This window comes from Lynx rufus, unplaced genomic scaffold (genome assembly GCF_022079265.1).
Source record: "Lynx rufus isolate CCGP_SWC_20201006 ecotype Redwood Valley unplaced genomic scaffold, mLynRuf1.p SCAF_5, whole genome shotgun sequence".
Lineage (NCBI taxonomy): Eukaryota > Metazoa > Chordata > Mammalia > Carnivora > Felidae > Lynx > Lynx rufus.
This window is the reverse complement of record NW_025814867.1, coordinates 84,063,889-84,090,668: the sequence shown is the minus strand read 5'-3', so window position 1 is coordinate 84,090,668 and position 26,780 is coordinate 84,063,889. Positions and strand designations below refer to the sequence as shown.

Below are 26,780 nucleotides of genomic sequence, written 5' to 3'. Positions count from 1 at the left end.
GGGACTGGAACATAATGGGGTTATATAAGGCTCTATTACAAAACATGAGAAAAGACCCACTGTTTTTAATCACTCACAATTATATATGCTGGTAAAATACAGTGAAGTATTTCACTGTCTGATAACCATGTCCAGGGGGATACAAAAGAAATATATTTGTACACCTTGCAACACTGACACACCTCTTCCTGTAACAGCACTAACATGGCATAAAATTGTGAAGCAGGGACTTGCAAGGGGTTTTTGAACTAATTCTCCTCAAAACCCTCCTAGCAATATAGTAACTATTGGAGTGATTTTTACAAACACTAAGGCTCTGACAGATATCCTGCCTGAGATAATATAGCTAGTGAAGGGCAGTTCACATTCCAACACAGATCTATAAGCTAGCACAAACTGAATTATTCTGACAACGTGGCATGAAAAGAACTAAAAGAAAAGGAACAGAAAGTGGAAATGAGAGCTAAAATGAGATACATTTCGAATACAAGATTATTTAAAGGCAGAAAGGAGAGAAAAGAGAGCAAACGACATGCTGAGGTCACAGAGAAAGGGACGAGACAGTGGTGGAGTGCATGTGGCTGAGTCGCAGGGTATTAAACAGGAAAACCACTGGTTTCTCTCAGATACTCTAGGGTATTATAGTGACATAAATTCAGTTTAGAAACAGTTTTCAGGGGCGCCTGGGTGGCGCAGTCGGTTAAGCGTCTGACTTCAGCCAGGTCACGATCTCACGGTCCGTGAGTTCGAGCCCCGCGTCAGGCTCTGGGCTGATGGCTCAGAGCCTGGGGCCTGTTTCCGATTCTGTGTCTCCCTCTCTCTGCCCCTCCCCCGTTCATGCTCTCTCTCTGTCCCAAAAATAAATAAACGTTGAAAAAAAAAAAAAAAAAGAAACAGTTTTCAAATTTGAAGAATTTCTTCCTATTCAGGATCTGCTTTCTCTTAGATATCAGAAAACTAAGACAGTAAATTTAAGCACACGTTGAAAGGAAAAATACTTTGTTTCATGAAATTACATAAGGGAAACCTGTAACGAAGTAAGCTCAGACAGAAGCACCAACCTCAGTATTTTTATGTTTATTTAACATAACTCTTTTACGGATTTCCTTGGGTTCTCAAGGATCTAAGTAAATCTCAATATGTAATCCAAGTACCTGAAAATTAGGACTGCACTAGCATTCAGGAAAGAACCAAATATCCGCCACAAACTAAGTGACAAAGTGATCAGTAAGGTCAAGCTAGGCTGGAGGTGTGGGAGCGGTGGCGAGAGGGGAAAGCCCTGTGGGCCTAGTGGAGGTGTTAGAACCTGAGCCGGGCAAAGAGGGTGTTCACATGGGGGTACCGGTGGCCTGGCCCGGTAGTGAGGAGAGTATCTGTGGAGGAGGGCAGTCCAGTCTGGTGCAGGGTACCGGGGCACACATAGGATGAAGAGGGCGTCCTCTAAAAAAAGCAGGACCTGGCTTCTGGTGAGGAGGGTGTCCTTGGGCAGGGGAAGACATGGGAAGGATAAAGGGGGACATGCCTGGCACACGATGCCAGTGCATGAGCTCAGTAAAAAGGACTCTGTGAAGGGCAACGTGGCAATGGGGTATGGGGTATCAGAGCCTGGATAAGAAGGGCAATGGGGTATCAGAGCCTGGATAAGGTAAAAAGGGTGTCAACACAGGGTGAGGTGCTGTGGTGGTGGCCTGGAGTTGGGTGATCAGAGCCTGATCTGGGTGAGAAGGATGCCTGTGCAATGAAGGGGACGGTGACAAGTTTCGTTACAAAGAGGAAAAAAAAAAAAAAAAAGGGAAAAAAAAAAATTGGGGCGCCTGGGTGGCGCAGTCGGTTAAGCGTCCGACTTCAGCCAGGTCACGATCTCGCGGTCCGTGAGTTCGAGCCCCGCGTCGGGCTCTGGGCTGATGGCTCAGAGCCTGGAGCCTGTTTCCGATTCTGTGTCTCCCTCTCTCTCTGCCCCTCCCCCGTTCATGCTCTGTCTCTCTCTGTCCCAAAAATAAATAAACGTTGAAAAAAAAAAAAAAAAACAAAGAGGAAGACTGATCAAAGTAAGTAAATATATTAAGGATACTTGGAGCCAGATTTCTCATTGTCAGCAAAAGGAGAAAAACAGAATGAACCCTGTATTACTGAATTAAAATGGAAAGTACCAGTGACAACTTATGGCTTTCACCATAGACGTATACATGTGATTAGGAATATAGGCGTAAACGTGCGGACGTGCATCTGCACATGTACGCACATGTGCGCGCACACGCACGAATGCATACAGCATCTGCTCCCCAGCTCCTTCCACTGAGAGGGTCTGGGAGCAGTGATAGTCCAATGACAATGAGCATTCCTAGGACCCAGCTCTTAATTTCTAACTACCATTCTGCAAAGTAAGGAAGCTGGATCAAAGTACAGGATGAGCACGGAACATCTTGTTACACGGAAGGACAATATCAGGACAACACACGACACTTGAACAGGGTCTGAAGATTAGACGCAGTAACCAATCAGTGTCAACATCCTGATTCTGATGGTTGCATTACGGCTGCTACGAGAAACCTTGGTTTCTAAGAAACATACATTAAAGTACTGCAAGTGATGGGGCTATGAGTTAGCACCTTTCTCTCAAACAGTCAGTGGAAAAAATGTTCTTGCATGCACATTTCTATAGTTTGAGAGTAACTGGATGAACAAATAATGGAAATGGGGAAGGAGAAAAGGCAGGAAGGTAGAGGGCAGGAAGAACCACTTACTGAGGTCTTCAGCCAGCTGAACTCGTTTGCCAGTGAGCAGTTTTACCTTCTTCTCGCTGTCTTCAGCAAAATCTTCCAATACCTCTTTCACATTTTTCTCTAATCGCCTGACTATTCAAAGTAAACAAAAACTTGAGGAGCTGTGTTTCTAATGAATGCACAAGGATGATAAAATTAGCAGTATTTGGAGGGTAAGTTCTTATTTTTCTCATCGAGTTTGATCTATTAAGTTCAAACTTCCCACAGTTACAGGGAGAATCTTTACTTATCATATAATACTTTTATCAGCATAAAACTAATACAATTCTCAGAGACGGTCATATTCTTAAGCCCTAACTCTTTAATGGAAGTGCAGGTTTCTCCCCCAAAAACTACGTGAAGCTTAGGAGTCCTTTTCTAACAGAATTTTTGTGTCATGAGGGGAGACTCTTGGTACGTTTTATCTCCCATCTTTCCCAATTATGATTTACTTTCACTAATATTTTCAGGGCAGATTTAATTTTCAATTGTTCTAATAAACCTATTTTTAAAGAAGTATCTTGGCATCATTCTATTAAATGAATATTACTACTATTATTTTTGCTGTCAAAGTTAGAAAGTGGTCCCTCTGTGGCTTACCTTCAGTGTTCGTAAGTTGCTGCCTCAAAGTATTTGCAGTGATGGCAAGCATGCGTTGTATTCGCCAGAACAGGACGACATCATTGCATTCCAACTAAAATATTAGGTCAGTAAGATTACCAGATGCAAATTTAAAAGTGAAAACCATGATCACAAACACATACGACTGACTACTAAAGTTAATACCTATACCCTAAGCTTTAACAAAAAACCTCAGATTTATCTAATACACGTACTCCTATCGCAGATAGAAGCCACCGAATCATTTCTGCTCAGGGTTCACGAGCTTCCGCGTGATTTGCATTCAATTTACCTCACTCCTATATAGCTTTGTTTTGATTCCGAGGATAAAGCAAATGAATCTGGGAAGTAGAGAATTTCATGACATTATATACAAGTGGAAATTCACAGCATATACCCTTAATTTGTATTTAGTTTCAGGTAACAACCATGTTAGCTTAAATACGTCCTCAGGTTAACCTCTTTTCTTCGAGCATGCATGCAAGCCAGTTCTGAAATGCAGCTTGTAGATAAAAATAAATTAATGATATGCTTCAAAAAGAGCTTATTCTGTAGAGAGGTCTTCTCAACGATTAAATTACGCAAAACACTTGCCATTTTTTACATAGGTATAGTTACATACAAATTTCCTTTAAGCTGTAGAAAACTCAAAAGCATTTTAGGGGCCTTTGATCACTAATTAATAGAGTTCTTTCAGAGCACTTCTACTTACAAGAAAATGCTCAAAATACATCAGTCTGCTGCCACCTAGCGGTTACTTTGTGAAACATGACATTACACTGTACAACTTCATACACTTCTTTCAAAGAATTATTTAAAGATTTTGGTGATATAAAGAAATACAATATAGGAAAAAGCACAATAAAAGCTGTTTTTTCAGGATGATGACCACTATGCAAATGGATTATGTTATACACATGCACACAACTATAAAGATTAACAGACATATAAAAATGTTAACTAAAATTACTTCTAGGTCAAGGGATTATAAGTGACTTATTCCTTAATAAGGAATATTAGTAAGTGACTATTTCCCTTTGCAATTTTCTTTTACATTTCTTTACTGTATTTCCACAACAAGAATGTGTTATTTTCTAATACAAAAAAGTTAATTCTTAAAAAAAAAATTAAGTGGTGTAGTGCCTGTTCTCTGCACACAAAATCTTATTGTGTGTAAAATATAAAGTGGTAAAAACCTTAGAAAAAATAAGAGGTTATTCTTCAGACATAAATCATATATACTTTTTCCCAGCAGATCAAAAGACTTAAAACTAATGCTAAAGCTATAGTTAACTTTCAAGCATCCAAACAACCATCACTAAAAGCATTTTCCCTGGTTTTTAGACACTTTACCTCAGAATCTACAAAATGCCTTTGGTAGTAGTAAAAGCCTCTTCGACAAAGGTTACAATGGTTTAGAGCTGTTTTCAAGAAATGTCTTCTATAAACTTGGTGCCAAGTATCTTTAATCTAAAATGAAGGAAGAAAACAAAACCAAAGAGTTACTGTACACACCCCTCAGGTTGACCAAACACATTCTGAAAAGTCATCCACGAAGTTTATTTATAAAAAAGTTAATTAAAACTAGTGGCAGTGTTATTCTACCAACCATTTTTACCCATTAAGAAAAAAATTTTTTTAAGACAAAAGATTAGATTTACCACTACTCTGACCCCTTACCAGTTTATATACTTCCAAATATGTAGTGTTTTTAACAACCGTTGTTATTACATTCAAATAATCATTCTGTAGAGTAGATAGGGTTGGGATTATTATCGCCCCTAGTTAGAGATAAGGGGCCCCAAGGAAAAAGAGGTTGTGAGCCTTATCTAAGGACAGAGTCAGGACTAGGAAGCTGGTCTCAGACCATCAACCCAACAGTTATTTCCTTTCTGATTACTACATCTTGCTGTTACCATAGCAAAATGACTCCTGCCGTGTCATTATTACGTAGTTTGTCAAAGTGTTCAAGGTTCTTGCAAGCGTCTTTTCTAAGTAGACCAGTAATAATTGTACGCAGGTACAACCAGTACAATCAACGCTATGTAACACAGAGAAAAGTGGAAGCTCAGAGATGATGTCAGTATTACTAGCGAATGGGATGGAACTGCGCTAGAATTCACATCTCTGACAGTAGTCCATCTGCTATATTTGTCATAATTATCTTGTTATCTATTTTATAGCTTCATCAAGTGCACTGAAAGAACAAAATGTCTCTTGGAAAAAGGGCTGAGATTTTCTTGCTCAGAGAAAGTCAATATATACAGCCAATCCATATCCTAATATGCAGGCAAAGTCCAAGGATGGATAAATTAAATTTATATTCAACTAATAATTTCATGTAATCATTAGTTTTAATTTCATTTTCTATTTACAAATAATGCTACATGTAACAGCTTTAACTTGCTTTGAGTTTTACCAGTTTTCTTGTTCTGACCTCCTGGGGAATTTAAATTAAATATACTCATTTCTCAAGTGCAAAAATATAAATAGTAGATAATCTTTAAAAGAACTTCTGTGTGGCTCTAAAACTTCTTATATGATTGTTTTCCCTCTTAGAATTATTTTTCTAATTGGGTTTCACTAAGTTAACTTAAGCTAATATTAAAATAAGGTTTTATTTTTATTTTTTAATTTTTTTTAACATTTATTTAGTTTTGAGAAACAGAGTGAGACAAAGCGTGAGCAGGGGAGGGGCAGAGAGAGAAGGAGACACAGAATCTGAAGCAGGCTCCAGGCCCTGAGCAAGAGGTCAGCACAGAGCCTGATGCGGGTCTCAAACCCACAAACTGTGAGATCGTGACGTGAGCCAAAGTTGGACGCTCAATCGACTGAGCCACCCAGGAGCCCCTTAAAATGAGGTTTTAATCCCTTACACTCTAACTGGGGTACATAGGCCCAGAAACAGTTATTTTTTTCAAATCTTCCCCAAATAAGCATCATGAAGATAAGCAAAACATAGTCTGTAATTATTTTTATTCTCATATTTATTATGATGATGTGAGGAAAATGAGATAGAACCCCAAGGCCCTACTCAATTTAATACAAACTTAACATTCACATTTTTTCTAAATCCACTCATACCTGATTAAGGCACTTTTTTTTTTTTTTTTTTTTTTTTTAAGAGAGAGAGCGAGTGAGCAGCAGAGGGGCAGAGAGAGAGAGAGAGAGAGAGAGAAAATCTCAAGCAGGCTCCACACTCAGCGTGGAGCCTGACATGGGGCTTGATCCCGCCACGCTGGGATCATGACCAGAGCTGAAATCAAGAGTCAGACACTCAACCGACTGAGCCACCCAGCATCCCTGATTAAGGTACATTTGACAGAGAAAACATATATATATAAATGAAACACACTGAAGCAGAACTTCTATTTTGCAATCTGAAACGGCGTAACGTGGTGCAGAGATGTGACTGGGCTTCCCCTCCTTTTGCAAGAGCTAACTGCTGAACATGCCCAGGTACTTCACTTTTCCAAGTCTCAAACTCCTCATTACGAATTAAAGTATTACCCGTAAGAAAACACCACCAAGAATAAATCTCTACTCTGTACACAACCAAAGTGACTGTTTTTACCGTCAGCAAAAGTACACGTGACCCAAGTCAGGTCAAGCACTTCTATATCCGAGTAACATGTGAGAAGTAGCAACATTTTACCGCAAGAACAAAGATTAAGGAAGTAAGTTCAGGCTTTTCCGCAATATTTATTACCAAGCTTGGGTCCACTTCTACCCCTCGGGATTCCAGGTTCTTTCGCACTGTGGTTATCTCATCGCTTGCGAGATATGCCGGGTGCTCCTCGTTACACTTCAACATCTTCTCCAATTCGTTCTTGGTTTCGTTGTGGACAAACTTGAAATTGTTTAAAAGAGAATTCTGCTTTAGATGGTTCATGATTTGCCACGCTTATAAAAACAGAGCCCTGATTTTAGTTAAGTACACTGCTCCTGCACAATAGGTGACCAGCCCCACACAGCAAACAAGAAAGAACACAGTCCCCAGCTTAGGATACAGGACAATGGCTCTGGGAAGCAGAATAAACTGGACTTATATGAGGAGAAAGAAACAAACAAGAAATTAGCCACATTTGTTATATATTTTGCTTTTGATGAAACGGTTTATTGTCGAAGTTACAGCACCAGGTAGCTTACTGTATACTTTCTTGACCTTAGAGTAGGATATCAGTCTAGGAAAGAGTACCCTGAATATATGGGAAGAGATAATGTTCTAATAAATGCCTCGTATCTAAGAACTAGATGGCTGTAAGAACTTGCACCTGCTGACAGGCTTCTTTTCTGATAAATATGAAATTCATAGTTGGGATAAAAAAAAAAAGATTTCTAATAAAAATTGTGCTTTCAACTGCTTCTGCAAGGTGCTTATCATTCCTTTTTTTTAAATTTACTTTTAAATAATCTTTAAACCCAACATGGGGCTCAAACTCACAATCCCAAGATCAAGGGTAGCACACTCTATAGTTTGAGCCAGCCAGGAGCCCGAAGGTGTCAATCGTTTTTATTATTTATATTTTTTAAATGTTTATTTATTTTGAGAGAGGGAGACAGAACACAAGTAGCAGAGGGGCAGAGAGAGGGAGACAAAGAATCCCCAACAGGCCCCGTGCTGCCAGAGCAGAGCTCAACGCGGGGCTCGAACCCATAAACCGTGAGATCACGACCTGAGCCAAAACCAAGAGTCAGTCGCTTAACCGACAGAGCCACCCAGGTGCCCCGCTGCCTATCATTTTTAAATGTACCTCCAATCTCTTCTTTATAACTGTTCATAATCTGAGGACCAAAGGAGGAAAACATATACTAGTGATAAATTTGAAAGTAAGACTTTTATACAGTGCCAAATTATGTTTATCTTTCCTTTTTTCAATCTTTCCAAAACTGCATGATAAAAAGAAGCTAGCTTCAAATTCACTGATTACTCTAAACAAGTTACTACCACAGCACTCTGCCCCAAACTGTAGCAAGCTACAGTATCTGAGTACTTCAAGAATAAAATGTAAATGTAAATAACTGGTTTATAAATGAAACTACTAATTAATATTCTCTGAAAACATGACACTTTAGAAAAACTATTACTTAATGAAGAGAAATTTCACATTTTCCTTAAACATCTGCTCTTGGTCTGAGGTAAGAAGGAAATCTTTATTTTTTTTTTAAATTAAAAAAAATTTTAATATTTACTTGAGAGAGAGAGAGAGAGAGTGAGAGACAGAGAGAGCAGGGGAGGGACAGAGAGACAGAAGGAGACACAGAATCCAAAGCAGGCTCCAAGCTCTGAGCTGTCAGCACAGAGCCCGACACGGAGCTCGAACTCATGGACTGCAAAATCATGACCTGAGCCAATGTCAGCTGCTTAACTGACAGAGCCACCCAGGTGCCCCATAAATCTTTAATTTAGATGATACTCCCCAACTCTTCTTGTCCTGTTTTTACTTCTATCTGTCCACCCTTCCCCACCACCGTGGCTGTTCAGAACACTACTCTCCCATGTATCCTGACCAAGATCTCCACGGTTCAGCTCAGACAAGGTGAGAATGTTCCAAAGGAATGGATTTTTCCCTAGAAATCTAAGGAAAAAGTAACAACATAAAAGCAAAAAGCAGTTTTCAGAGCACAGACTTCTCATTTTTAACGTAGGACAGTCTTAAATTTCTTTTCCTGCTTAATCAATCACTCAAAAAGACAGAAGGAACTATTACACAGCCACCTAAACTTGCAGTGTGAGATGTGGGGACAGTCTCAACCTCTTCCATAATCTGTTTCTCATGGTAACCTCCAGGAATGAGATCTACAACAGTGGTTTTCAACTGGGAGCAGGAGGGGTAGAAAGGTTAGAGAATAAGAACTTGATTCAGTAGGTCTGACAGGAGGCTTTCTTTTGAAATAGAAAATGAAACACGCACATACAAACACCTCCCAAGGCAGTCCTGATGTCCCTCTCCCTACACTCCAAATTATGGCTTCTGTTCTACAGTCTGGGTCTTACATATGCTGCCCTGAAACCCTGAAAGGAAAAGGGTCTTCTCTGAAGGATTTCCATATTCCTCTCCTAGGCCACGGATCCTCCCATTAATCTTAAAACTTAATTTTCCACTTCCCTTGCAGGGATCCCCTACAGGTTCAAATTCCTGAGAAAATAGTTTACAACTAGGAATTATTTCTCTCTGAGAGCATTTGGCCACTAGTTGCTGAGGCAAGGTGCCAACATCGATTACTGTGGAGACTTTAGCCTAATTTCCCTAAACCCTGATGGGTGGACACCATTTTCCTTCCAGGTTTACCTGCCTCACACCAGTTCTTTTCAATCATTGCTTCTTCCAGTCTTAAAGTCAGATCATGTTAGAGTCTAATGGCTCTCCTAGAAATTCTTTTCTGATAGACCTCCTCCTTTCAGCCCATGTGTCGAGAGAGATAATTGATGCTCCCTGAAGACAGATGTGATCCAACCGCTAACCCTGTCTACCTCCTCAGGTTCTCTCCACAAAAATCCTATCAGAAAAAAGAGAAGAGGAAGACTGTTCCTTCCCTTATTTATTTATTTTTAATTTTTTAATTTTTTTAAAATGTTTATTTATTTTTGAGACAGAGAGAAACAGAACATGAACAGGGGAGCAGAGAGAGAGAGGGAGACACAGAATCCAAAGCAGGCTCCAGGCTCTGAGCTGTCAGCACAGAGCCTGACGCGGGGCTCGAACTCATGGACCATGAGATCGTGACCTGAGCCGAAGTCGGACGCTCAACCGACTGAGCCACCCAGGCGCCCCTCCTTCCCTTTTTTAAAAACAAATTGGGACTCATATCTGACAGACAGCTTATGGGAAAAAAAAAAAAAAGTTGATTATATAACTTAATTCTGTATTTAAGAAGAAAACAAAACAATAAATAAATAAGGAAACAGGGAAACAAGAATGATATGTCATTTGGCAATTTTCCATTCTATCTTCTCTCTTGATATTTCTGTATCTTGCTCTCCTTTCTCTAATTACATGGATTCGGACTGAAAAGAGGACTGGATGCCACCTCTTTTTCTTAGTCATTACTACTTTCACTTGTGCATTTTGATTTTATATCCTGTTTTCACTCTTTGATTTAAGTAATGAATGTAAGAATGAGATGTGGTGTATGACTAAATGCTAGATAGGAAGAGGAGCCATAACAATAAGGAATAAAGAGAAGGTAAGGGATGGGAATTTGAATGATTCATACATCCTCCCTCTACTCATTTGTCAATTTATTTATACTTGCCTTTACCATTTTGTTCTTCTGAAGTGCTCATTAAATATTTATGGAATAAATAAATTCTGTAATTCTAGTTCCTGTCTGAATTTTTATACCTATTTTGGGAATACAACAGCAAAAAATGCAAAAGAACAAAATAATCTGAATAGACAACAGAAAAATCCAGAAGTAACAGATGAGGTAAACAAAGTCACTGTATCTTTCATTCTGATTACATTTACTTTACATCCTCTGAAATTCGTGTCATTTTTTATTTTTGTTTATAACTTCAACCTTCATTTTACCTCAAACAAGGAACTGAAATGAACAAAGTAATCAACCACAAAAGGAGCATGGTTCATTTCCCATTTTAGTAACATAGCTACCGCACTTGAAAAAAACAACTTGCTTTTATAGCTTACTATTTATTCTAAAATTTCATTATATTGTAGAAAGGCTGATATAAAACATTTGAAATTATTAAGATTGGTCTAGAAGGCATGCAAAAGTGATATTTTAATGCTTGAATTAAAATAACCAAAATTATATCATAAGACCAGAGATTTGTTTTTTTACCTGTTCTTGGGTCCGGTTTTTCCAGTATAACCATCTCTTTTTCCAATCTGGACCTATCATGTTTTCAATTGCATTTTCAGCTGCAAAATTAAAAAAAAACTTTTTAAAAATTCATCAAAAATTTTATCGTTTACCAAGTACAGAGATTATAACTAATATTAAATAGTCTTATTTTATTAACTATTTCAAAGTGCTATATCAATATAAAGTCAGCTGAAATAAAGACAAAAAAAATTACATGATTGATATGGTACATGTAGAAAAAAGGATTTAATTATATATGTTTATAATCTGCGCAAGGTACAATTGGTATTGCAAGGTATACCGTTTCCATAGGTATAGAGGCAAACACTAAAATGGTCTTATAGTTTTTTCAGAATAGGAGTACATATGAACATATGTCCAATTTATTTAATATTTTCCCTAGTTACTAAGCCATTGACTGAAAAATCCCACAAAAAAAATTTAACTATGTTATTAATGGCAAAGTTATGAAATGTTACTTTTATTTTTTTTTTAAACTTTATTTTACAAACGTTCATCAAGTTGGATGACCCCCCCCGCCCGCTTTACCACTGCGAATACTCACAACTCAACCCACGTCCTACTTACTGTCCTTGAGGCGAGCCTGAAGAGCTTCTTCCATAAAATAAATAGCGGCATCCCACTGTTGTTTATCAGATATGGAACGGTCTTCTAAAGCATTGTGCTGGATAACCCTCTGAAATAACAAGGAAAGAAAAACAGCCAATTTGGATCTATCTAGGCCTTATAATCTTAGTAACTGTATTCAAATTGACAGCTTATCAAACATCCAAAAGAACAGATGTGCCTAAAACAACATAAAAGTATGCCCCTTCCATGCAAATTCAGGTCTTATTACCTGCCCACTTGTCAGCTTTCTTCCCCAAAAAATAAACAGTGAAGACTTCTTCCTATCCCAAATTGAGTAAGCTATGTCTAAGATCGAGAGAGGTATGTTACACATGTGACCACATAAAATCTGCACCTAGAACCCTAGTAACTCAGGAGTTAATGATTCAGATCATCGCTACCTCTCCTTTTTGCCATATGATCTGTGTTAGCATTTCCAAAAAAACGAGAAAAACAACCACTGTCTCACCGTTAACACCAATGAAAAGTGTAAAGGAGGAAAGCTTAAAAGGTCTAGACAATCATAAGCAAATGTGAGTTCTTCATTATAAGAAAACTGATCTCTAAATTTTATAATTATTGAATGAATGCATGAAAAAGGACACTATTCTCTCAGGAAGCTAGTCTTATAAGGCATTTAACAAGAATGAACATAGCTTTCAAACATGAAAACAAACACTTATTCTAAAATAAATTACAATTATGACCAGCCCACAGTGCGATATGCATTATCCTGGAAAACTGTTCAATCTTTCAACAGTTCTCCTCAGAACTGTCTGGGAAGAGAGCAGGTGCTTAACCAGGTTTGATTATGGTGATGGAACGTTCTACGTAACAAAAGATCTGCTGGAGGTGGTTGGATTTGGTGAAGGTCAGGAGTCAGGCTTTGTAGCAGAGTCAGGGCTTGGGTCTGAGTTTTGCCAAGGACAATAATAGGGCTGCTTAAGAACTAAATAAAATCTGCTTACAAAATACACTGCAGAGTTTCAGGCACCTTGCAAGCATTCAACATGTGGCAGTTAGCATTATTTTAGAAGTCTAACATTGTATGACTCAAATCCACTGAAAACCAATGCATCTAATTCCTTTTATTACCACGAAGGGTAAAATGAGAAGCAGCTATCTGAGCCATCTGTAGATCAGGTCCATGTAATGGCTAGTGGACAACAATTTGTGGAAGTTAATAGAAGCCTCTTTACCGCGAAGTTTGACTTTTTTTCTGAAATGCTAGCCAAGAAAAGAAATAGCAGAGAAATGTTAAAGGGCTAATTACAGATGGTTAAACTATTTCTTTCCCCTCATTATTTTAAATTCAGAACCTAATTGAAATGGTCATATAAAAACAGCTTCCTACAAAAAGATACCAATTTGAGAAATTATATAAAAGCATGAGGCCGACACCTTAACATACAAATGACATACCAAGCTGTCCTCCGCAAAATCATTCCACTTGTGGCGCTTAATACTTTCTTCCTTAACAGCTTCTTTAAGTTTATCAAATATGTCATCATGCTCTTTCCCTTTTGGTTCTGTCATGAAGCGGGAAAATTCTTCTTGTAGGGTCTCCCAAGCAACCTAGATTTAAAAGAAAAAAAGCTGTATTCACAGTACATACTTATATTTAATATGCAACATGACAAACATGTGAATTAAAGCCAAACAGATGAAATAAGCTTATCACAAAGTACATATGAAACCACATACATAAACACTGGCCTAGAGATCTCACACTGATAGCTAGTGGGGTAGATTTGGCGTCCTGACATGTTTTGCTAGACCTACATGGTGTTTTAAATTTTAACAAACAGAGCCAACATTAAAAAGAGAGAGACTTCATATAAAAATCTGTGTTTCCAGCCTCTCTTGAACTATCCGGCAGCACTGTACCCACATTCCTACATAACACTAGCTGGAGCTGAAAAGAAATTGCCCCCTTGACTTAAGGTCTGTACTCCAATCAGCCCCCAGACTTAGTTCACTAATTTATTTCCTTCTGTACAAGAGGTGAGTCTGCCTGCTTCTTTCATTCTGCAGAAAGTTTAAAATTTCATAACGATTTAGTCTTCTTCACGTTTGCCTTTATGCAAATATATGAAGCAAAGCATCAATACCTTCAAACAGAACCCAGCAGTATTCAGGCTCTATCACAGCTAACTCCTAATTACCTGGAAGGAAGAGCCCAGTGCCAGAAGTAACGAAGAACTAAATCTACTTATGATTAAGTGGGCTGGTTAATGCTGTGTTTTTTATTTAGCCCTGGTCCTTTTAAACATGAAGAAATCACGGCATAAAAAAGATGGCTGTTCAAGAATATCCAATGAGGTATTAGAATCTATGTTTCCTGACCTTCGGCAGATCCTCATGTCTCTGCCACACCCAGGTGAGAAGGGAGAAGGCGGCAGGAGACAGAATGACCACCTCCATGGCCGAGCCTTAGGATGTGAAAATATCCTACCGTGGGACCGGGGCCACACAGATGTTTTTAGGCAGGTTGTGAGGAGAGCTGGTGAGTGATGGCAGCAGCTCTCTAGCTATTTCAGGGGTAAATGTGTGGAGAACTGACAGGGGTCAGCAGTATGCAGCTTCAGCAGAGCAGCTGCCAGCTCTCAGAAAGAGAAGCTGGAAGAAACTGAGAAAACAGGTGCAGTCAGGGCTGGAGCAGGACAGGAGAGGGGGGAATGACGCCCAAATAATTAGAAGCTGACAAGGTAAGTATGAAAAATGAAATTATCTTTGACACTGACTCTCATTTTGTGAACAACCTCACGAAGAGGCACAGGACACACCGCGTCTTACTGAGCGAGCGCAATCATTCTTCAGACTAATACGCGTGGCAGATCAGCTCAGGGGATGCTCATCATCACAGTAACAGCAGCTGGCATTTACTGCGCGGTTACCGTGGGCCAGGTGTGTCTAAGTATTTTATGTATTACGCACATTTACTCCTTGTAACAATCTGCGAGGTGGGCAACATCATCATCCCTATTGTACAAGTAAACAGAAAGGTTAAGCACCTGGAGTCCAAAGACCACCCAACTACTACATGGTATAGCCAATGTGTAACAGATAAGCATTCTTTAAGGGACTTTCTTATAATTCTTGGTCTAATGTTCTGGCAGGATCCTAACTAAGGAAATGATTATTTAAGTGCAACTGAGCCCTGCAGAAAATCAATAGATGAAATAGTTCAACCATTAAACATTTTTCTTATGGGATCCTTATTCGCAGAAAAAGTTAAAAACAGTTCACAGTTAAGCAAATTTTGCTGGTTTTGTTAAATGCTATCTTTGGAACAGGACCAATGCCCTCAGACCAACAAAATGCCAATCAGTAAATTTTTATAGTGGTAGTAACTGGTAATAGGATTAAGGCTGACCCCAACACAGAGATAAGGAATAGAGAATAAATGGAGCCTAAAGACTAAAAGGAGAAAAAGTGGCTGTGATGGGAATAAAACCTAAAATTCACGGCTCCTACTCCCTTCACATAATGCTTCTTACCCATTTAATTAAATTATATCCTAACCTCTACTGCTTTATTAGGAAGCTGTTTATCAGTCCACTGTTTAAGCTTGATGTCCACTGTTGTATTAAAAGTCCCTGAATTCATGGTCTGTGCAGCTGGAAGATAGATGTTTTCAATCACATGAGTTGATACTCTTTCCCACAAAGACTGCTGAAGGATTTCCTCCCTGAAATTAGACAAAACAAGTTTCAAGAACATCATATTTAAATATTATATTGTTTTTAAAAACAGCTGCATTGAAGTATCATATTTACAGTGCTGACATATGAACAAACCTGTGTATCACCACAATCAAGAGAACCAACCTATCCATCATCTTCAAAAGTTCTAGCCGCTGGATCTGCTTTCAGTTACTAGAGGTTGGCTTATATTTTCTAGAATTGTGTGTAAATGCAACCATACAGTATATACTCTTATTTTTGTCTGTCTTTCACTCGGCAAAACCATTTTGAGATTTCTCCATATTGTTGTATGTATCAATGTTTCACTCCTTTTTTTAAAAAATATTTTTAAGTCTATTTATTTGAGAGAGAGCGATTGCGAGTGGGGGAGGAGAAGAGAGAGGGAGAGAAAGAACGGGAAGCAGGCTCCATGCATTGTGAGTGCGGAGCCCAATGTGGGGCTCGATCTCACGAACCATGAGATCATGACCTGAGCTGAAATGAAGAGTCTGCCACTTAACTGATGAGCCATTCAGGCGCCCCTGTCTCACTCCTTTTTATTGCTGAGTAGTATTCCACTGCATGGATCTGTTTACATATTTAGCTGCTATTGGACATCTGGGTTGTTTCCCACCGTTAGTTCTTCCAAATGAAGCCGTAATGAGCTTTCACATGCAAGTCTTTATGGACACATACTTTTGCTTCTCTCAGGCAAAATATCCAGGATTGGAAGAGCTGGATCATTTGGTAGCTACATAGTTAACTTTTTATGATACTGCCAAACTGTCCAAATGGGTGAACTATTTTACATTCCCACCAGCACAGTATGAGAGTTCTAGATGCTCTGCTTCTTGCCAACATTTGATATGGTTAGTCATTCTGACAGGTTTACGGTGGTATCTCATTGCAGTTTCGTTTGCATTTCCCTAATGGCGAATACTTTTAAGCATCTTTTCCTGTGCTTATTTGCCTATACAGACTTTTTATGTATTGACTGAAAAGTGTAGTCCAAGACTGAGAATTTCTAGGTATAATTTTAACAATTTATCAGACCACAGCACAGAGCACAGAGATGTTATGGGATATTGCTAGGTAAAACTGGTCAACACATCATGATAAAGGCAACACTATAAAGGATACATAATCAAGTTGAGAATCCTGCCTTAAAAAGTACCTTACAAGACCACAGATCTCTAAGCAAGAAAAAACCAACTATTTCAATGAAGAAAAAAACTGAACTCTCAAGAAAATACGTATTTGGCTTCTCCCAAACTAATTTCTACTGCAAGATAATACGACAACATACAAAAAACATTCTGCTTACCAAAAGCGGTCAGCAACCTCAACCGTCTACGACAGCCACTTTTGTAGCAGCAACATCCCGGCTGTCCAGAAGCCAAGATGCAATTTTCTTAGTTGAGGAGCGCCAACACTCCCTCCCATCCAAGACTGCTCACACTCACTTAACATTTTGTGTAAAGTCAAGTGTACTGAGTCAATCGGCTTAGCTGCTGGTTTCCCCTTGCTAACTTTCAGGTCTTTTTTTGGGTTACAAGCAGAAAACAAAAGAAAGAGTGCGAGGAGAGGACACACCACAGAGGACCAGAAGGACAAAGTCAATTTAGTCACGGTGTTAATGACACATAATGATAGGCGGAAAATTTTAGGAGCAGGCTGGAAGAAAAAAAGCTTGTCAGTGCCTCCTATTTGGATAAAATTTTAAACACAAACCCAAGATTTCTGAAAGATAAGCAAAAAACCAGGATCCAGCCTCTGACCACCAGGGCTTTTTGCCACTCCTGCGTCAGAAAAGACTTGGTCTGTTACCTCCTCCCAGGGGTCTGTGGGGGAGGAACTGACATTCCAGACACCCTTTCAAGGAGATAATAACAAAATCCCAGACCACCAAATCCTGACGAGCTTAGGTAATGTTCGCAAAGGAGGCTGTTTTCCAGTCCACCACAGGGAGCTCCTGTCACCCATCCTCACCTGCCCTTTCATCACCAAGCTGCTGTCCTCTGTCCACACTCCCCCTGCTCCTCTCCCTCATAATCATGTTTATTGTGCCCCCAATACTCTGTTCCATAACAAACAAACCGCTTTACATTCCCACTCTTTCCCCATTCCATATATCCTCAGACCCTTCCTGGCTCTCCCTTCCAGACAGTGACTGTCCTCACATCCTGTTGACTGGAAGGTGCTGAGTTAGGGAGTGGAAGCCAGGTTCCCTTCACTCCAAAATCTCTCCCCGGACAAGAGTCCTCAGCTCTCGTGTAAACTCCAGTGCTGTGAGGCCAGTTTACACCGTCTGCTACCCTGACTTGAGCCCTTGTTTACGTTTCCTAGCATGTTTTAGATGATGGTAGACTTCTCTATTCTAAATTTTGCCATCATCTAGGGAAAAGTCCATAAACACACAAAATTCAGTTAACATTATAGTTCTGCTCATTCACCTCTGTACCTCCAGGATCTTTGTCTACACTGCATGTTAATCAAAACACTTTTCAAAATAGAAATTTCTTCTTTCAAAGCAAAGGACTTACCCTATATAATAACTTCAACCAATACAGAAAAAGTAGTAAGTCCTCCATAATTCCCCTTTCAAAAGTGGTATAACCACTATTCACAGCTTTATTTATCAATAAAACATTTAATGCCTGCATAAATATTTGTGTGTTTACATGAGTGGATCAAATTGCACATACTACGTTAGTTAAAAGCATATTGTACCGTTTTCCATGTCAATTTCCTACATTCTTCCATAGTGTCATCACAGTAATACACTCTATGAATAAATCAAATATGACGTAATTTCAAATAGGAAACGGAAGTTTTCAATTTTTTTACACTAATACAAAACCATGGTGATGATTCTTATGATTCTTATGTTCATCTTTGTCAAATATATCTTCACTCCTATAAATTAGCAGCAATGTAATTACTATGTAGAAATGCACTCACTGTTTAATGAACTTCTCCATTATCTACACATCCTGTCACTAAATCCTGTCAATTCTATCTGCTAGGTAACTCCTCAAATATTTCAAAACTGTCTCCTCTTCTCCATCTGCACCATCCTGACTCAAGTTCAAGCTGCCATCATCTCTCATCTAGTAATTTCAGCAGCCAGTGGCCTCCTTGCTCACTGCCTCCTTCTTCACAGCATCCCACTTGCCCTACTATAAAGATCTTTCTAAACTGCAAATCTGCCCTAAAGATATTCAGTGGCCCTTGGTGCTCATGGGATAAATTCCAAGCTTCCGAACATGGCTTGTATGGCCCTTAATAATCTGTATCTTGTTTCTATCTACTGCTTTCTCTCCTGCCTCTTGCCTCCTTCTATGCTAAAGCTTTAGGTAACAGCCCTCAGCCACCTGTGTCCCCTTGCCTTCTCTCATCTCCTGGCCTCTGCAATTCTCCTGTCACACCACTTTCTTCTTTAAATCCAGGATTATGGTATCAGAGATCTTTTCTGATTCCTCAAATCTAAGTCAGGGGACTCAAATGTGAGTTCCCATTTTCCTTTCATTTTTTCAAATTTCAACAAAATAAACTCAGTACTTTTTTTTTTTTAATTTTTTTTTCAACGTTTATTTATTTTTGGGACAGAGAGAGACAGAGCATGAACGGGGGAGGGGCAGAGAGAGAGGGAGACACAGAATCGGAAACAGGCTCCAGGCTCTGAGCCATCAGCCCAGAGCCCGACGCGGGGCTCGAACTCACGGACCGCGAGATCGTGACCTGGCTGAAGTCGGACGCTTAGCCGACTGCGCCACCCAGGCGCCCCTCAGTACTTTTGACCAATAGCTGTATGCATAACACTGTAGCATTTTTTAAAGTATTTCTATAAATCCAGCCAGCTATCCTTCTAAATGACATATGAAAAAAAGATCTATCTATAGTAACAGTCACATAATGTTAACGATATATCAATATCTTATACTTAATGTCAGCAATCAATCCCTGATGATCAGGTCAGGTATATTGTGTGGAAACGCTGAGAGCCTATTTCTCCCTATAATGCAACTTACGTTGAATATAAACCCCCAATAACTTTCTTAAAATATAGTTACAGTAGACTAGAATGCCTTTAATAACAAACTATCATGTTTAGGACATAAAACGCTTGTAACACTGTTTCCAGATCACCAAATATAGATCAAATAGTCCTGGCAATGAAATAATTAACATCTTAGGCATGCACCCTAAAATATCACATAAGGCATTCATTATGCAACAAGAACAAAATACTGCTTAAGGCAACATCAACTATGTCACAAAAATAAAATATTTTGGGTACAATGCAGTTGAATTCAGTGTGGCATGAACAGTTACAATTAGGACCTGCTATTTTGATCTATGTTTGTATCAAGCTTTAGAACCAGGAAAAAAAAAAAAAAAGTTGATCTGATAAAATACAGAATCACCTGCTCCAGTGGCTCACAAAATACATCGCTAGCAGCTAGATGTCCTCCTTCCCTCCCCTGCCTTCTCTACACGCACTCTGGAAATATAGGCTTCTCAGCCCTTCACAATTCCCTTCAGCCACCTGCATACTAAATAAACGGTGTTTAACCTCATGGTTCACTTTAGTGCAGGAATACTTTGATTTCAGACTGTTCTGCCCAAACGACACTAACCATTTCATCTGGTGATGCCAGGAATTTACAGAGGCACCCTATTTTTCTCCCATAAACAGCATTACCAGCTATTACAGTTTACAAATCACTTTCTGTGTATACTGTCCTCATATAACCTAGAATGGAAGTAGTGTTCATTCTTTATGTGCATGCGCATGCATGTGCGTGTGTGGGTGTGTATATACATCTACCTCTCGCAATTTCAAAAGCCATTTGGCTTACAGAAAGCCACAGAACTGGTTTAAAATACAAATAATAACAAAGATAATCTGGATATATATACACACTTGACTAATCAATCAACAAGTATAGATAAGATCAGAATCCTTTTGGGGATAAGGAGAGGAGATTAAAAGTAGGCAAATTTTGACTCCTTAAAGAAAGAAAATGGTTCACCACTGAGGAAGAAAGGGCACCAGGATGGGGAAACTAGCAATACTGAATTCAAACTTAAGTAATGGACACTGTCTAGGCTCAATTTTGATAATCTTCAACTCTTCACAGAACCTCTTCAACAGAAGAGGTACAGAAAATATTTATAAAGAATGGCAATAAGGATAGTTCTATTCCAAGAATGATAAATTCTTAGAAACAGTATAGGCTTCATTAGAAACATAATTTATGTACAATGAATTTGTTCATTAAAATATGACTGCAAAAAAATCAAGGCTATTTATACATAGCTTACTTGAGGTACATAGAACCTATTCTGGTTAGTGCCCCATTCCAATAAATTTAAGAGTGCCAAATTCACATACACATAAATAGAAGGTGATAGTTTGCCCTGAGAGAGATTTGCAGGAGTAGTTTTCAAAAGGATGGATTTACCTGCTATTTTTTAAGAATCTCAAATAGAATTCAACTTGAAATATTATTTGTACAAAACATATGAGGTGTATATTATAAAAAGCACCAACTGCTCCTACTCAGAAATGAGAACTTAAAAACACATACCCTTTTCCCTTTACAAACCAATTTTCTCGATAGTTTTGTTCTCTGTGATTAATCTAACAAGAGTAACCAATTTTGAAAGACTAATCTTTAAGCACAATTTGATGAAACTTTTGCCTAAATGACTTGAAAGAAATCAAAATTAAGTGTTTATTAAGTATAAGGTAAAGAAAAACCTAAGATGAAACAAGACTTAAAAAGACTGTGGAGAGAACAATTTTTCAGAATATCTTTTCTGAAACATACTTAAATAAATACATAACTTATTGTACTTAAATACTTACCTGGTTAGACAACAAAAGTGGTTATGTTTTGAAAAAAGACATACTTTTATACTATTACTTATTTACTAAGTGTTTTGGGGGATGAGCCAAGGCTACAATAAATCACTGCTTTATCAACCTAAATGTTAGTATTTCATTATGATCTATATAGCAATATTTTTGAGAAAAGGTCAAATACTCACCAATGTTTTGGTGTGACCTGGCTCAGACTGATAACTTCATCGAGGATTTCGTTTTTAGCTTTTTCAAATAGTTCGTTCTAGGTAATATAGATACAAATAAGTAAGATTTTCACAAGAGAGTCAATCTGCCCTGCCATGAGTTTCAGAGATCTCTACAAAGGCCTCTGACAGGCAAACAGGCTGAGCTTAGGTTTGAAGCAGGCATGACCGCAAATAATGCTCTTCTCTTCTAGTCTCATTTTTAGGAATGAGAAATAGCCAGATAAGGACAAAGACTCATTCAATGCTCACTGTAGTTTTTCATGTAACATTTATTCAGTCAGGTAAGTGTTTCACATAACAAATGTTATGTGAACGTATTAGTACATATTAATTTAGTCCATTAGTATTAGTAAACTGATGCTGTTTTATAAAAGACGGCATTTTAAAATCAAGGAATACCAATATTTAAGTCCCACTAATCAGAGTATATTTCTCCACAGTAAATGCTGAAAAGGTAAAAGAGTCGATGTACGATTTTAAAAAGTCTGTATTACATAAATATGTTAATTCTAGAAGACCTTTAAAGAATGTTCTTCATTTTATCAGAAAACATTTTTAAATACTTGCTTTAGTATCTTATGATCTGTAATTATTTTTTAATATTATGTAATAAATAATTTAAATTATCGTAGAAGAGATAACTGCTCCGGGAATGTACTCTTGCAGCTCTAAATTAGTAATCTTATGGTCAAAACTGAAGCAGGTTGGCTTACCAGAGTTTGCTCATCAACATAAATTTTTGTTAGAGCACAGTATCAAATAAGACATATACAAAATACATGAGGTACACAAACATTACCCGGTCAAGTTCTCGTAGGCGAGGATAGTTATTCTTCCACTCAGTTTCAAGGTTAAAACGTGTTGCTAAGGAAGAAGAAAAGGTGTTCCAGTTTAAGGATTCTCTTTCTTCCCAGCTGCAGTGGTTAAAGGTGATCTCACACATCTCTGTACTAACAGAATTGCTGAGTGCACGCCTATGGCTCCTGAGTGCCGTGGGCTCTCAACATGTCAGAATCTCACCTCTGCAAGTTTTCCAAACTAATCTCCTTGACTTTAGTTTCTCCATTTTCAATCCACAACACACACAAGGGAACAGCTTAGTACAGCTGCTAAAGGCATGGGTTCTGGAATCACACCACCAAGATTCAAATCCTGGGTCTATTCTCGACCATGTATGAGCTGGGTGCACCACTTAGGTAAGTTACTCTGTGCCCCAGTTTCTTCTTCTGTAAAATGAGAGTAACAACAATACTCTTAAGGTTGCTGAGGGACTCAGCAGGTGGACTTTCTACATGGGAAAAGGGAAGGTAAGTATACTCTCATCAAATGAAACTATGGAAGCAAAGCCAAGGAGCAAGAAAGCGTGGCATTCAGGAACTGGTACAAAGTAGCTGAAGCACAGGCTGCTCTGCCCCCCAACACCAGTCCCCTCTTCCCTCTAGAAGGGGGAATCTGAGTCCACTATGGTTTACTAAGCTCTTGCTCTCAAACACTACTGCAAACTTTCTACTCTGTTGAAAATCTGCAAAGTCCTCCTTGGGATGTTTCCTCTGAAGGTGAAAGTGTTCTCATACAACAACTAAAGATTTATATTTTTTCCATTTTCCACATATTATCTAACAGAAAATGGAAGTAAAAAGCCACTGTTAAAGGAATAAAAAATCTGACGGATACCTAACCTTGCCAACTAATAAAATGTCTAAAGTTGTCAGCTTATTTTAAACAGCCAACTTACCTTTGAAACTATCAGCCTGTTGCTCAACGGACTCTCGTACCATTTTCCAAAAGCAGTCTGATACAGCAAGGCTTAAATTTCTTGTAGTCACTTGGTGTGCCTTTAGCATGCTTGTCCTATTAAAAAATAATAAAAGCTAAAGTACATAAAAATGGCAAGAAGGACGATAACTATCACCAAATTTGGAAACGTGCTCGTTATGATAATATAATGAGAATACCACTCTCACATTTTATACTAGCACTATCCAATAAAACATTCTGTGATACAGACAATGTCCTGTATCTGAGCTATCCAACATGGCAGCTACCAGCCACATGGGGCTATTGAGCCCTTGGAGTGTATGGCTAGTGTGCTGAGGAACTGGAGTTTTAATTTCTTTAAAGTTAACTAATTCACACTTAAATAATCACCCGAGGCCAGTGCCTGCCATGCTGGACACCTCAGTTCTCTACACCTGTCAGTTCCCGTCCCCATAGATAAGACTCAAAACTATGTTTGCAAGAACTATCTTGATTTACTGTACTAATGCAGAGGCAAACATACCTTGCCATTTTAAGAGACTCTCTACATACAAGGTAATTCAGTTGTCATTTAACTCTTCCTTTTTACTTTTTTTCAGGATCTTATTTTCTGTCAATATCTATTTAAAGATACCCCTTTGACATCCCCAAACCCCACTCTCACTTTCCCCAATACTGAAAGAGAAATGAGTACATGTATTTAAAAATCTAAATTTTGAATTGTTGGGGGCTTCTGGCTGGCTCAGTCAGTAGAGAATGCAACTCTTCATCTTTCATCTTGGGGTTTTGAGTCTAAGCCCCACGTTGGGGGCAGAGTTTACTTAAAAAATAAGTAAACATAAATACCAGAAGGATGGGTTTCTTCAAAAAAATAAATAAAAATGTAAGTGTTGATCTTAAAAAAGTCACTTCATAAGTAAAACAACTAAAGATGTGTCCATGTTGTCCTTCAGTGCCCATATCCCCAGGGGCAGTTTTTCATGCGAGCATGTATTGTACCATGTGATAAGCTGCTCCTAATTCTTTTTTTTTTTTTTTTTTAATTTTTTTAACGTTAATTCACTTTTAGGAGACAGAGACAGACAAAGCATGAGCAGGGGAGGGGCAGACAGTGTGACACAGAATCCAAAGCAGGCTCCAGGCTCTGAGCTGTCAGCACAGAGCCTGATGCGGGGCCTGAACCCATGAACCACAAGCCCACGACTTGAGCCGAAGTTGGACGCTTAACTGACTGAGCCACGCAGGCGCCCCAAGCTGCTCCCGATTCTTAGTAGCCTGCAGGCCTGCCTATTACATCCAGATCACTATTTCAGAAAAATTCTGGAAATTCAATGACAAACTAATGCTATAAAGAAAACTTTAAGTGAGAACAGCTTAAGTTACTCCCTCCAAGTATTTAAAACATATACCTACTTTAGGAGTTTTGAATTCTGAAAAAATTCTTCTTCATATTCTCTTATAGCTTCAATGCTTTCAGAGCTGTTCCCTAGGGAAAGACAATGAAATTCTCACTAAGAAAATTAATCTTTATTATTTGAAAACAACAAAAACTGAAATTGTAAGAATCCATCTTTGCATACCTTTTCCTGTTACAACAGCAAAATAACCTAGAGCTTTCATTGGGAAGAGTTTTCCTTCAATTATCTGCTGAATCTATTTTTAAAAGTGGGAAATAAATGTGAGATGCAGGTTTATATAATTTTTTGAAGCATAATATACTATTCAGAAAGCAAACTTAATAATGCTGTATATACACCCTCAAATATATAAATCTATACAAAAGTATTAAAATGCTTTTCGATTGCTACTTGAGGGGAAAAAACACATTTAATTTCACTACACTACAAGATGCATTATGAAAACTGGGAATGCTGTACAGTGCTTTGGGGTCAGGCCTTAGTTTAATTTCAGCTCCTCCACTCCTTAGCTATGCAGCTTTAAGTAAGCTGCTGAACTTTTTCAAAATGATGGCTGAAAACATGATATGAGGCAATATGGTAGGTACGTTACCACAGTGCCAGGCACGCAGAGTCGCTCAATAAATAGTAGCTGCTGTTTTTAATTTTCCCATACTTTTCTTCAAATATATAAATCCTAACCAAGTTGGACTTTTTTTTCTCTTTTTTTTATAAATATTGGGATCCACTGGTTCTTTTAGGGTCAAAACCCTTTTCTAAACGTAATAAAAGCTAGAGACCCTGTCCCCAGGAAAATGCACATTTCCACAGAGATCAATCCCTCATACAATGTAAGAGTTCCTGCTCCCTATGCCTATTCAAATTAATACTGCAGGTAAGAATCCATCCTCTAAGACAAGTCACAGCCCTAAGCCAATGCTGAAGCTTTGGTATAAAAAAGGACTGATATAAATTTCAGTTGCATTTCAAAATAAATATAAACTATCCTAGAGAAGAGGGGAAAGACATGAAAGAAATAAAGGGAGCTGGAAAAGAGGCACAGAATTTGCTTCTACCTCGCTTCTCCCCTCCTCCAACCAGGACCAAAACCGCCACAGCAGGCCTCCCCCTCAAAATAAGGCAAAGCAAAGGCCATGGAGGTTGCGCACAGAAGAGTTAACACAGCAGGCCTGAGATTGCTGTCCTTAGAAAGGTCTGCTCGTCCTTGGCTGGCATTTGAGGACCTCACTGGTAAACAATTCCCACATTAACATAAAACTCTCCACATAACAGTGACTCATTGTGCAAGCAGTGTGGTTTCGGCTGAACACTTGGCTTTCCTTTGGGCGTCTGGAATTTTGGTACTTGAGGGTGCCTACATGACCAGCCCCCAGTAAGAACCTCAGGTGCCGAGTCTCATGAGAAACTTGTTGCTGGAGGGATTGAGCATTTCCCACATGACTCTACTAGGAAAGGGCTCTTGGAAACCTGAGCCGGGTTTCCTCCAGACACCAGGCTCTTGCACGTTAGCCTTTCGTGATTTTGCTTTGCATCCAATACTGTTAATAGATCTTAGGCATAAGGACGACTATGTGCCGAGTTCCGTGAGTTCTACAGAATCAGTGAACCTAGGGGTGGTCTGTCCTGGGAATCCAGCACAAGAGGCACAGTCCCAGATGTTTCAGGTGGGAAGGAGAGAAACTCTATGCAGTAGTACAAGGGATGAGTAGTTCTAATGGCAGATGTTCTATGGGGGACAGAGATATAACAATAATAACAGATGACAGCCACCATGTATATAAGACTTTGCAATGTTAGAGCACTATTTCAACCACTTTACAACAAATATTTAACTCATTAAACCTTCACAGCCTATGAGATAGTACCATTAATATCTTCATTTCCAACAGATGAGGAAGCCTAAAGCACTGAAAAAGTTTAAAAATGTACCCAACATGACACAGCTAGCAAAGGGTAGAGCCAGCTTTTGAAACCAA

The 26,780-nt window shown here is 38.7% G+C and overlaps 1 protein-coding gene across 4 annotated transcripts in view; it reads right to left on the bottom strand.

Annotated features, from left to right (window-relative positions):
* The window catches only part of OPA1 (OPA1 mitochondrial dynamin like GTPase), an 85,257-nt gene that overhangs the window by 22,447 nt on the left and 36,030 nt on the right, over positions 1–26,780 (bottom strand). For all 4 annotated transcript variants that reach the window (XM_047098543.1, XM_047098545.1, XM_047098544.1 and 1 more), the window contains 13 exons: positions 24,967–25,039; positions 24,800–24,872; positions 23,364–23,479; positions 22,428–22,492; positions 21,587–21,663; positions 15,369–15,534; positions 13,266–13,418; positions 11,802–11,910; positions 11,190–11,269; positions 7,093–7,233; positions 4,737–4,853; positions 3,363–3,456; positions 2,745–2,855 (listed from right to left, as the gene is read on the bottom strand). In XM_047098543.1, the coding sequence (XP_046954499.1) occupies positions 2,745–2,855; positions 3,363–3,456; positions 4,737–4,853; positions 7,093–7,233; positions 11,190–11,269; positions 11,802–11,910; positions 13,266–13,418; positions 15,369–15,534; positions 21,587–21,663; positions 22,428–22,492; positions 23,364–23,479; positions 24,800–24,872; positions 24,967–25,039 (1,375 nt within the window). The remainder of the gene's footprint in view (positions 1–2,744; positions 2,856–3,362; positions 3,457–4,736; positions 4,854–7,092; positions 7,234–11,189; positions 11,270–11,801; positions 11,911–13,265; positions 13,419–15,368; positions 15,535–21,586; positions 21,664–22,427; positions 22,493–23,363; positions 23,480–24,799; positions 24,873–24,966; positions 25,040–26,780) is intronic.